General features: G+C 36.1%; 2 protein-coding genes across 8 annotated transcripts in view; one reads left to right on the forward strand and one right to left on the reverse strand.

Annotated features, from left to right (window-relative positions):
* ADAM23 (ADAM metallopeptidase domain 23) overlaps nucleotides 1-12,200 on the forward strand; it is a 71,136-nt gene that overhangs the window by 47,615 nt on the left and 11,321 nt on the right. For 5 of the 7 annotated variants that reach the window (XM_039554898.1, XM_039554904.1, XM_039554902.1 and 2 more), the window contains exons 20-24: nucleotides 14-77; nucleotides 1,350-1,455; nucleotides 2,894-3,013; nucleotides 3,990-4,158; nucleotides 5,981-6,092. In XM_039554898.1, the coding sequence (XP_039410832.1) occupies nucleotides 14-77; nucleotides 1,350-1,455; nucleotides 2,894-3,013; nucleotides 3,990-4,158; nucleotides 5,981-6,092 (571 nt within the window). Of the gene's footprint in view, nucleotides 1-13; nucleotides 78-1,349; nucleotides 1,456-2,893; nucleotides 3,014-3,989; nucleotides 4,159-5,980; nucleotides 6,093-7,045; nucleotides 7,137-9,451; nucleotides 9,543-12,200 lie in introns of those variants that run through there. The other 2 variants (XM_039554901.1, XM_039554903.1) reach the window with 2 other exon arrangements.
* Nucleotides 1-12,200, reverse strand: part of DYTN (dystrotelin) — a 77,164-nt gene that overhangs the window by 12,234 nt on the left and 52,730 nt on the right. The window lies entirely within an intron of this gene.

Genomic DNA, 12,200 nt, shown 5'->3' on the forward strand with positions numbered 1-12,200 from the left:
GTGCTTTGTTTAGGGTCGTTGCTATAATGGTGAATGCAAGACAAGAGATAATCAGTGCAAATATATCTGGGGATCTAGTAGGTTGACTTTAACTACCTTAAATGTATTTTATTTCTAGTTCATTCCTGCCTTTGCTTTGGATTTTTAGTATTTTTATTTTTTGTTCTTGTCACTCAAAGTCTTCTGATCAATAGAGTGAGTAGACTGCAGTGGGAGACTGGCTTGATTGGAATTCTGGCTTGAAGTGGAATTCTGAGTCTGGGAGTGGTGTCAGTGAGATAGTTCTGGCATGATGTGGCTGCAGATCTGGGGAGGGCCACAAATGCTCCTGGGGGGGAGGGGATTGAGGATTTTTTGGGGTATAGTTCAAAACTAGATGTTTTGGGGTTTTTTTCAATGACAGTCATCAGTTCCATTATCCCAGTAGTGGTTCATGCTAAAGTTGCTCTACCTTGCCTCTCCTTCCTATACTGTCCTCCAAGTCAGGAAAATTAGTATATTGGTGGGAACTTGAATATGCATAGTATGGATTTAAGTCCAGAGGTGTTGAGCAAAATAGAATTGCAATTGCAATGGGCTTTGCTTGCAGCAGAGAGGGGCTGAATGTTCTGTGTAATGACTTTGAGACAATTCAGCAGTGTAGAACTACCGGGACATCCTGTACTCTGGCATTTAGTGTGTTCTTGTGCATTGTGTCATAACTGCCACTGAGGCCACTCTGTATTATTAGTTTATTTTCCTCTATATAATTGTTGTGCCTTTCTCTTTTCGTTTTTTAAATTCATTTTTAGGAAAAAAAAATGAGCTCTTTAGTAAATAATTATGGGTTTAAAACCTACTAGTTCAGAATTTTACTCCTAAAAATAAGTAGAAATTACACTTGGATGTTCAAATTTGGTTTCCTGTGACCATCTGAAAAATAGAATAAAATAAACATTGAGTTGATGTCAGAACATAGGCTTATCATAAATGTCCTATATAAAATCTTCTGAAATGCAGATCAGGAATAATTGCAGTGCAAAACAACTAGATTAAATCTATGAGTAACTGTTATGAAGGGAACAAAATTAGACCACAGATAAATTTCATATGCAGAATAGAATACAGACACTGTGGAGGCTACTTTTTTTTAGAAGTTCAGAGCAAATCTTGAACATATCAGCAGGTATTTCAGTTTAGCCTGTTCTCTCTTGTAGTCACTGAAAAATACCATCTGTACACATACATGTGTGTTTAGATTGATGTTTTGTATTAAAAAAATTACAGAGAACTGCTGCAATAAATTTATGCAGGTTTCAAAGCTGTCATGTTACCAATGGAAAACATGTTTCTTTTTTCTTCATCAACAGAGTCTTCAGGATCTGACAAATTTTGTTATGAAAAGCTTAATACAGAAGGCACAACAAAAGGAAACTGTGGAAAGGATGGAGACCGATGGATTCAGTGCAGCAAACAGTAAGTTCAGTTTGGGAGAGATTATTTGTAATTTAAATAGATTGGTAATGGTTTAATATTGTCTACTTTTTATACTTTTTCATGCATGTCTCAGCAGTTTGTTTTGCATTATTTTGAATCTTCTTTCCCTCACAAGGTTTGCATATTGAAAAAATTCCACTCCAAAAAATCTACGAATGACTCAGCAATACACTTATAAAGAATTCTAGATTTTCAGAAGATTATACTGTGCCTTTATTTATTTCAGAGGAGCTGAGGGACAAGACAATAAAAAGTCACAAGTTCATAATGCAGAAACACCTCAGCCTTGGCAGGGATAAATTAGGCTGCAAATACACACACTCTGTCCACTTGCTCTGGGATTGACACCAGATTATGGCTGTTTCAAGTTCGTTCCAACCTTTATTTTGATCAGTGAAGACCATTAGACATTTGGATGCTATAGAGAAAAGGCCCGATTCATTTCCATGTGATCATTACTAGATGAATATTTGATTAAATTTACTTGTCAAGGTAATGATCATTAGTGGATAGACTTAAATTTCTCCTGATTTGCTTCATAATTAAAAATTATGTAAATACAAATTTCAGTTTTGGAATAGTGTTTTCCTTCTTTGACTATTTGATGCTTGTATAGTGGCTTTTTTTATTATTACTTTTCAGATAGGATCATAAGGAAAAGAGTCGTTTAATGGATTTTTTAATATTTAGATGAGAATAGTGTTGTTCTAATGTGTATGTTAAATCCCTCACTTCTATAAAAGCTTCTCTTTGTTAGTAGAGAGATGCAGGGCAATGGTGTGGCTGAAGGGCTATTCACATTTTTTTCAGTTTTAACAAAGTCAATTTCCAGCATTTATCCAGCTGCTTCTGTAACTTAGGACAGTCAGTATTAACTGATATCCTTCTATTGAAGATATAAAATATACCTTGTATATCTTAAAACACATTTAAATATATGCAGGTATAAAATAACACTAGAAGAAGCAGATTCTTAACCAAAATTTGGGCACACACAGCTGCACACTAACAGTTGTTGTTACAGTTCTGTTGTCCTGCAAGGGAAGTAAAATTCAATTAAAAATTCAAACTTAACATTAACATATGGTGTGTAAGCTGCCAGAGAGAGGGAAAAGCAATTTAGCCTAACATGGCAAAGCTTTGTGCAGCTTGGCTCCTCTTACTTGTACTGCATTGTTCTTAGAGCACAGATATCTTCTATGTTCATGTGAGCATTCACTGGTGCATTGGAATGATCGATGACTTGTTTCTGCCTCTTGTCATGTAAATAAAATAATATTTTATATCCAGGCTTGCACTCTGAAAGTCTTATGGTAATATATTACTATGATCAGTAGCACCATTGCCAGACTTTCTTTTCTGTAACTTTACCTCATATTATTCCAGTAATATTTTGATTTATGTTTTCATTTTCCAGTGATGTTTTCTGTGGCTTTTTGCTCTGTACTAATCTTACTCGAGTTCCACGAGTTGGTCAAGTTCAAGGAGAAATTATCCCAAATTCCTTTTATCATCAAGGACGCATAGTGGACTGCAGGTAAAAGACAATGCAGTATTCCAATGTGATTTATCTCTGTCAAACTTAATTAAGATAGACATAAATGTAAGATTCTGTGGATTTTAGGTAATTGCAGCAAAATCATTATTCTGAGTGGTATTTATTTTGATTAAAAAAAAACCCCAAACCATAAAAAGCCTAATATTCCACATTTAAAGAGGGTGAAATGTGGGTTATCCTCCTGAATCTTCTACCTGATCCCTCCAATAGCAGAACTTCACAGTCAGAGCTTAATGCTCAGCATTATGTTTTTCTGAGGGTGGAGAAAGTCTGTGATTACCAAAGACCCATATTTTAAATATAACGATTTTGAGTATTAAATACTCAGAGAAACAGCTGTTGTGAAGTGAAGGCTGAGAGGGAGGAAACTGCAGAGTAGTGGCAGGATAATATGTTCAGCTACTGTTCAGTTAAAAGACAGCTAAATGAGTTTCAGTCTGCTGCAGAACTGGGTCTGTGCACAATACTGGGTTTGTATTTTAAAGACATTGGCAACGTTGCTGTCACACTAAGAACACTCTCTTACATAGTTGGGTCCTGAGTGAACAGTGATTCTTAATTCTTCCATTATTCCACTAATGTTTTTATTTAAATCACATGGCAAGTTAGTTTTTTTAGTATTTTTTTTAGCAATAGTATTTCACAGCATTTGGAGAAAAAAAAAAAGGAAAAAAAGAAAAAAGCATGGTCTGTCAGTGACTTAGAAAGCCCCAAACAGTAAGGTGCCCTTCTTGAGTATTTAAGTCCTTACCTAAACTACTTCTTATTTTGACAAATGGAACACGTTGTCATTGCTGTGGACAGACAGAGAAACTCTACAGTTTTGTTCAGTCTGTGTGACTGCTTAAATGAAAGAAAGGTGTGGGGCTTTTAGTGTCTACGCTTACGTGCTTTTAATATTTTCAAAAGACTCCAGACATAATACTAATACTATCTTAAAACTTATTTCTCCTAGTGGTGCTCATGTTCTTTTAGATGATGATACAGATTTAGGTTATGTGGAGGATGGAGCTCCATGTGGACCTCAGATGATGTGTCTGGACAAAAAGTGCCTGCCAATTCAGTCCTTGAACATAAGCAGCTGTCCCATTGGTTCCAATGGAAAAGTCTGTTCTGGTCATGGGGTGAGTCTGTACTGGAAGTGAGCAGCTCAGCTTCCCCAGCTCTCTCTGCTCTACCTGATCCTAACACCTGAAAGTCTTCCTAAGACCTTTCGATCTGAAACCACAAATGTTGCATTCAGGGGAAGACTGCCATTTTGTAATGCATAAAAAAAAATTCAGAAAGGAAAGTTGTCAAATTGGTTCTGCATTTATATCCAGAGTGTTGAGTTTGTTACTAGCAAGAAAGACCTTTGACATTACTTATTGTAAAGACTTCTGTAATGTACTATCCATATTTCAAGCTACTTGCTATCTTCAGTTAAATTTCTCCTGCACACTAACACCTTTATAAAGTTGGTCTTGTGTTCATAGATTTATAGCCCACAGCTTAAATAATTAAAATTCCAAACTGTGGGTCCTCAGCAGAGAGGGAGTTCTTGAATGGTTCCAAACAATTCTTGAACAGATCCTAAGTGTATAATTTTACATTCAGGCACATTGTTCTGTTATTCTACCCATAAGATCATTTGTTAGGTCTGTTTTGATGAACAGATTCGCTGTTTTAAATACCAATAAAACCTTTCCACTGTGGGATTCAGTGAGACAAATACTTGTCTAAAGGGCTAGACTTTATACAAGAAGGGGGTTATTTCTTCTTGTTGTCTGTACTTGAATATGAAATTGAGTGTTTCAAAGTAGAGGGTTAGGGTCAAAATAAAGAAGAAAATTTTAAAATTGGGAAGTAAAGTATCTAGGAGACTAGAAATTATCTTGATACTTTTCAAGAGGGACATGAAGGGTGAGTGAACTATCTCACCTGTTCTGTTTTCACTTATTACAATTCCTAATTTTAAAAGGGTATTTCAGTTGATCAAACCTGCCATAAGATGTGTTTATCTTCAACTTTTTGGGTAAGATTCTCCAGTGAGTGCTTCTTAAAAGCAGAGCATGACAAAAGTTGAATTAAAAAATCTTATGTGCTACTTAGAATCATTTGTGGGTAGGTTGTTTTCTGGGGTTTTTTTTCACACTATGTTCCAGTGTCCAAAAGACATTATTAGCTGTTTGTCTAATGATTTATTTAATTTCTAGTCCTATAATCAACACCTCATTCTTTGTCTGTTTCTCATGTCATGCTTTTTTTCCACAGTAACCTCTTCCAGCAACACCATTCCATATTCTTTTTTTCATATGGAAAGTTTATAGTGATTAACTCTTACAATTGATTTAATGTTTTAGGTTTTGTCCATTGGACAGGTTTTTCTGTATCTAATAAATACATTGCAAATTTAGAGTGCTAAGTCCTTTTTAAGAGGTCATTCAAGTAAATGTAAACTTAGGAAGAACTGGTCCCTCTCTTTTAGAAGCCAGACAAGCATTCCTCATTGCTGCTTAGGAAAAACGCTGACAAAACCAATGAAAATGTATCAGCTTTGTTCTACATGGGAGCAAGCTGTAAATGAGAGGTTGGCAAGTGTAACCATGTCTTGAACCTTTTCAACCTTTGTATCCCTTCTGGGCATCCAGGCTCAAAGTCCAGACTAGTGAAGATCTAACTAGTCTAGCTGAATTGCTGTTATTTTCCACAGCCCGTGCAGGTGTGTAGTGTCAGTGATAATAGAACTGGCTCTGCTTCTCCTAGGAGGGGAGAGTATTAAGAGGGTTAAAGCAAGCTATCAGGTGTGTTGTGTCATTCCAAACACTCAGTGCTATTGTTACCATATATAAATAGGTAAGTTTTATACCGTGAATTAAATGTCTAATTACATGTTAAATAAATGCAGTGTGACATGTTAATTACTAGTAGTTAAAAACTAACTGCTATCACTTATTTTCTTTCCAGGTTTGTAGTAATGAAGCCACTTGCATTTGTAATTTCTCCTGGGCTGGGACAGACTGCAGCATTGATGATCCTGTCAGGGATACTGGTGGCAAGAAGGAGGAAGGACCCAAGGGTTTGTGTTTTGTTTCGGTTTGGTGTTCTTTAAGTATTTATGATGGTTTTCTGCTGCTACATGGTAGCAGAAATAGTATATAAAGAGCAAATGCTGTTGTACAGCTGGGTTTAGACCCAGACAGTAAAGTTCTGCTTCCTGTAGAGGAAGTAGGTTTTTCTACTTTGACAATTGATGAAACTTTACTTTTCTAAAATAAATTTGGGGAAGATTTCAACAGGTAATGTTTTTTCCTTTGTCCCTTATTCTCTATTTTTTAATGATAATTTTCATTGTGATTGGAATCTGACGTAGTGTAGCTCTTATTATTTATATGATAATTGAATATTTATATTTTACTAGAGATTTTCAATTTTCTTAGCTGCTCCCAGCTAATTCAGAGAGCTGTGGCATAAAAAAGGGAAAAGTGGAATGTCCCTGGTAAGATCAGATTCCTTGAAATCATATTGCAATGAAAGAAAAAAGAAATTACGATTTTTGAGAACTTGTTATTCTTACAGTCATTGTTCTTATGTACTTAGTATGTATTTCAGCTACATATAAATAGACAGGTGCTATTGAGGAAATAATCCAAAAGTTTTTTCAAAGAGGAAGGAAAGTATCTGAGTTTCTCTCTGACTTCTCTGCCAAAGAATGTCTTTGGATATCTTTGGACTTGTGCTGTCTAGGGGTTTTTTTTATGTCTTTCCTGTCATCAGGGCACTATTCAGCATCAGACTATATTCATCCAGTGTTGTGCATTTACAGATAAAGTTCCCAGTTCCAGGTTCTTCTGCCCTATTTACAAGGCAGATGGAGAAAAGAGTTGTTTAAAAATGTGGTCCTGAGGACTCAGACTCTTAACTGATTACTCTAAAAGATCCAAGGTTTCAAGGAAGGACAGGATTTTGGTATGTCCCTCTAGAATGGCTCTACATCTGGCTTGTGTGCCTTTTTCTGTTACCCCTTAGCAGAATGGTTCCAGCAGACATTTGTCAAGAACTGTTGAAGAGATCATTTTGAAACAAGTTACTATTGTGAAGGAGGCTCTCTAGACCAGTCCAGGTTTGTACTTGGGAATCTGTACAGGTGCTTCCTGGACTCCCAGTCCCAACACTGTTCAGTGTAGAGTTGCCTGCTTTGTACTCTGCCTTACAAAGCTACTCATCAGTCCAGTTCCCTTAAAAAGATTCCTGACTGTGGAATGCTGCTCAGAGAGTCTTATAAAAAATTACGGAGACCAACACTACAGAGCTGTTCTGTTCTTTGTGTGTGTGGATGAGGAGAGCAGGATTTACAGCTGTGACACTGAGAGCACATGAATTTTACTTTGTTAATTTCCAAATCTGGTAGGTAAGAAATGATTCCCTCCTCTGTGAAAAGGTCTGTAGGAAGGGTAACACAGAAGGTACACTTATCGTCATTACATTACTGTAAATCAGATTAACTCATCTAGTTCAGAATGGAAATACCTTTCTGAACATTAATACATCAACGTTGAAATATTCTGGGAAAAAGCCTTAAATGATGGTATGTGCATGGATTTCTGCCAGCAGGTACAGGCAAAGTTTAGACTGCATTTTTCAATGCAGCCCTATGCAAAATGGCAGACTGTACTTTTGTTTTTTTTTGAGGTGGCCTGGTGTCAAAAGATGGATTATTTTTCTTATGGTGTTACAGTAATTTACTGATGTTGAATCATCTAGAAATAAATTTAGGAGACTGAACACTGACAGAACTACTATGATCTCTTTCTGTGTGCTTGTAGAGGAATTCCTTTGTGAGAAGATTTCAGAAGAGTACAGTAGTAGTTTTCTTTGTTGTAATGACCCAACATACTCAAAAGTAGCTTCCATTAAGTTTTTATCCCTTATTACTCCCTGTGTCATATGCCAGTTTACAAGTCTAAGACAGAAACCAAAATACTTGTTTTTCCTTAGCCGTAATTTTGAATGAAGTGAAACACTCATGATGGGAAAATTAATCTAATAGGTTTAAGATTTTTCACACCAAAAATCCAAGCATCTTTCTTACTACAATTAGAACACATATAGTTAGGAAGTATATTTATTTATGTATTGTTGTGATAATTGACAATTGTCTGCTATTCTACTGCACTTCTCAGACTTTTCCATCATCCATCAATTGCTTTTTGGCTCCATTCTCTACTTCAGGATAAAAAGATTCATGGTCCTTAATTATGTTGCTATTAATACATGACTCTTGAATACTCTTAACTCAGCAACCTACTGTATCCTGTACTAGCAGATGTGCACAGCCTTTAGCAGTTTGGGGAAGACAAAGAGTTCTTGCTGTTAGTTTTTGATTACTGCAGAAACTTGAATTACTTTAGTGTGGGTTAGTAGTTTTGAAATCAGTGGGAGTCCACATACACATGAGATTCTTCATTGCAGTTTAATTTGCAGAATTAGGCTTTTTATTTTACTAGTGGAGTAGTGTTTGTTTATTTTAATATAGAATTTATGTTTCAAGTGTGTGTGTGTGTGTATGTTTGTGTGTGTATATTTATGAAACAGGAAAAAAAATTACCAAAATATTTTAAAACACAGTTCATTCAGCATGAAGTCTATAAAATCTTTGTCCTTTAGAAAAGTTCCCATTTGACAGGGAATTCAGCTGCTTGTTTTGGTCTATTGTGAGTCAATGAATCTATCAAACTTTTAATCTCTAACATAGGAGATGTACAGATTTTTTTCCCCTCAAAGGAGTTCCCTTTAAAAATAAGGCTTCGGTGTCTTAAGAGAGACTATCTGAACATATCAAAATTTCCAGGGTGTTACCTGAAGCATGTTTCTAGAGTAGGTTTTTGATTTTAAAAGGTGTTACCTGTTTTTAGGTCATATAGATAAACAGAGAGTCCTATTGATAAATGCAGTAACAAAGAAAAATATTACTAATTAGTAAAAGAAGGAATTTAAAAGTTGGGGTTTTCTTGTTTTTTCCTGAGGTGGAATTGTTTCCAAACAGTTTTTAATTATACTATGGATACAGTAAGTTTCTGGTGATCAAAAAGAAAGTTTTCTTACTGGTGATTTATTTACATTTTGGCTTTTTTAAATAAGCAGTAGGTTGAGGATGTTCCCTTTTACAGTAAATAACAGAATCACAAGCTGAGAGGAATTTACAGGAAAACTTCTCATTGAAATACTTGCAAGCATTCAAAGAAAACCAAATAGAGTTCATTTCAGAATTTTTAAAGTTACAATATTTGGTAAACAAGGTTTGTGAGGAGATTTGAATTGTTTATCCAGCGGTGGATTATATCATAAAGTATTCCTTTCAGGAATTATTTCATGTTTTCATTTCAGACATATATGTGATGATTTCCTGAAAAATTCTTCCCTTTTCCCTCCACACAGTGAGCATGGCCGCTAACAGGCTAATAGGTGCAGTGGCAGGGACCATTCTGGCCTTGGGGGTGATTTTTGGAGGCACAGGGTGGGGAATAGAGTAAGCATTTTTCTTAGTTTGAGTTCTCTGTCTGGTGCCTTAGTGTGTGAGGTAACCGTATGCACCTGAGCCCTCTCTGTGTTGCCCCCTAGCTTCGTCCTGTGGTGACCGTATTTGTCATGTGATTTGACTGTGTCTGTGTCATGTGGTTTGCTCATGCAGTGTTGAACCTTCTCCTGTCTGGGATAATGTGGGGCATAAAACAATAAGGTTGTGAACTTTTACATTGTCACCATAAAATTAAATGTCTAAATGTTTCCATTACACCAAATTACCAAAAAAAAAAAAAAAGAAAAAAAAAAGAGAGAGAGAGAAAAAAAGGAAAAGGAGAAAAAAATGGAATTTTATTATTATTTTGCAAAATAGACTGAGTAATGTGGACTGTTTCATTACATGCAGGGCTTTCAGTCTAATGATCAAGCTAGGCAGCTGAAAGCTGATGATAGTCATATAGACAGGTAGTTTTCCAGTAAAGCTTCTGAAGGTTTCCAGTAAAGCTTCTGAAGGTTCTGTTGCTAGGATTCTGTTACCTCAAGATAGCACAGTGCTGGAGTATAGTATTCATGTATAAAGAATATGCATGAGCAATTTTTATTGTCTTTTCATAGTTCTAGGAAACGGTAATCCTAAGTGTTATCCCAGTACCTCAATTTTAATAATGGCTATGATTTATATAGATTTGTGTTCGTGTATATATATACATATAAAAAGGCCCATATAAGAGCTGTCTTCATTCTGCATTCACTGTGCAAACTACAGATGAAATGGCTATTTTGCTGCTCTGAGATTTCCAACTTCTCTGTGTTTCTAGTGCTATATATAACGTCTGTCATGTGACAGTGGCACCTCTCTGAAGGGGGACTCCCAGCAGGACAGTCTGCCATTCCCAATCAGGCTGAGTGCAAAGGCATTCACACACAGTTCTAGTCCAGTGAGGCAGCACTTCGTGTTTCTGAGTCTGCAGCCCTAGGAACCTGTCCACACACAAAACTGATCCAAGATTCTCAGGAGAGTAGAGACCTTTGTGTTCACAGAGGACAATTATTAGAAAACAAATAGAAGGAAGAAGGTAATAGGTAATTTCCTTGTGAAAGATTAGATCTTTGTTTTACTGGTAGCTTTTATAAGCGTTCACTAAAAACTGAAGACTCTGAAAGTTGTAGAGGTCTGGGGGCAGAAGGGGCAGAGGTTTCTGGAGCAGAAAATTTACCTACAAGTTGAGGACCACTTGCCTTTTGCTTACATTCTGCCTTGTTCCTTCCTGTTTGTCTCTTCCCTTACCTGCTCTCTCAAGCCACTCAGCTCTGACCAGTGTCCTCACCCATTTGTTCTTGCTCCTGTATCCTTCTATACCAATGCCAGCTTTTCTTCATCTCTCCTCTGCTTTTATCACTCAGTACCTGACTCATTCTTTTTTGTTTCTATTCATTCATTTTCCTGCATCCCATCAGTATTTCTCTGTCCTCTGGTTCCTTCAGATATAAAAATACGTTCCAGGCAAGCCACTGCTACTTTTTGTTGGTTTATAGAAAGCACACAGGGAATGCAAATTCCCTCTCTGTTCCTGATGCCCTTCAGGCTTAATAAAACATAAGGCATAGATCCTTACAGTAAGGTATAACATATAAAAGTAATCTCATTTTAAGTACTTTTATGTGCACAGTTTGTCTTAAAATGACTTATCAGTGATCCTCTTAGATCTCTGTATTTTGAAACTGGAATTCAAATGTTGGAGTACTCCAGTCTCATAAATTAAGTGGTTGCTGTTTAGTCATATTACCTATTCTACCAGCTTGGGGTTTTGATATTTATACTTTTCTATTAACCAAACCTAATTGTTTTGTATATGATCTTCTTCTGTTTAAACTGATTGAATCATTTAATATTTATAGTAAATAAAACCAATACTGATTTTCTTTATTGAAATAATAACCTGCTGCTTGGTGATGAGATGTGCACTATGAAATGGATACACATCTCCAGGCACTTAACAACCAGGGAACATAGTGAGAGGAGGAATGTAAAAAGTGGTAACTTGGCATATCTTTATCTAATTTATGACTATGTTACTATCAATTAATCATTGTACCTCTTTTGTGGGAAGATGGCATTCTATGGCTAGAAAGAAATTGGCTTTAGAATTTTTCAAGGCTTCTGAAATTTATTACAGATAAATTACTTGCTGTGCTTTCAGTCTTTTGTTCTGTGAGATCATTTGATGAAATCCAGAGTAAGCTGTAGATCTCAGTCAGATATAGTAGCTCATTAGACTCATTAGGCTGCTGTTGCAAGCAAGCCTTAATTGGAACCACAATGTCTGTGGGATGGCACTTACCCTCCACCAAGCTCACGCCTGTTAATTTGAGTCAGGTGTGACTTAAAGGTAAGTCCAAATAGGATACATTCTTCCAAACTGTGCAAAATTATCTTTTGATTTTTGTTGTCAAATTTGTGCACTGTTCATCTGTAAAGCTCACTATATTTTTTTTCAGTCCAAGTGTTTTATTCGTATTCCTGAATACTCTTTGTGTAGGAACTGCAGGAAGCAATTTTAAAAACTTGGTTTTCTTTTAGCTAATCAGAATCTCCAGAAGCACTGATGTGAGGAACATATAGTGGATGCAATAAAGTCATATGGCTGCAGTAAATTTTATTGTA

The sequence above is a fragment of the Corvus cornix genome, chromosome 7, assembly GCF_000738735.6.
Source record: "Corvus cornix cornix isolate S_Up_H32 chromosome 7, ASM73873v5, whole genome shotgun sequence".
In the NCBI taxonomy this organism is placed as follows: Eukaryota; Metazoa; Chordata; class Aves; order Passeriformes; family Corvidae; genus Corvus; species Corvus cornix.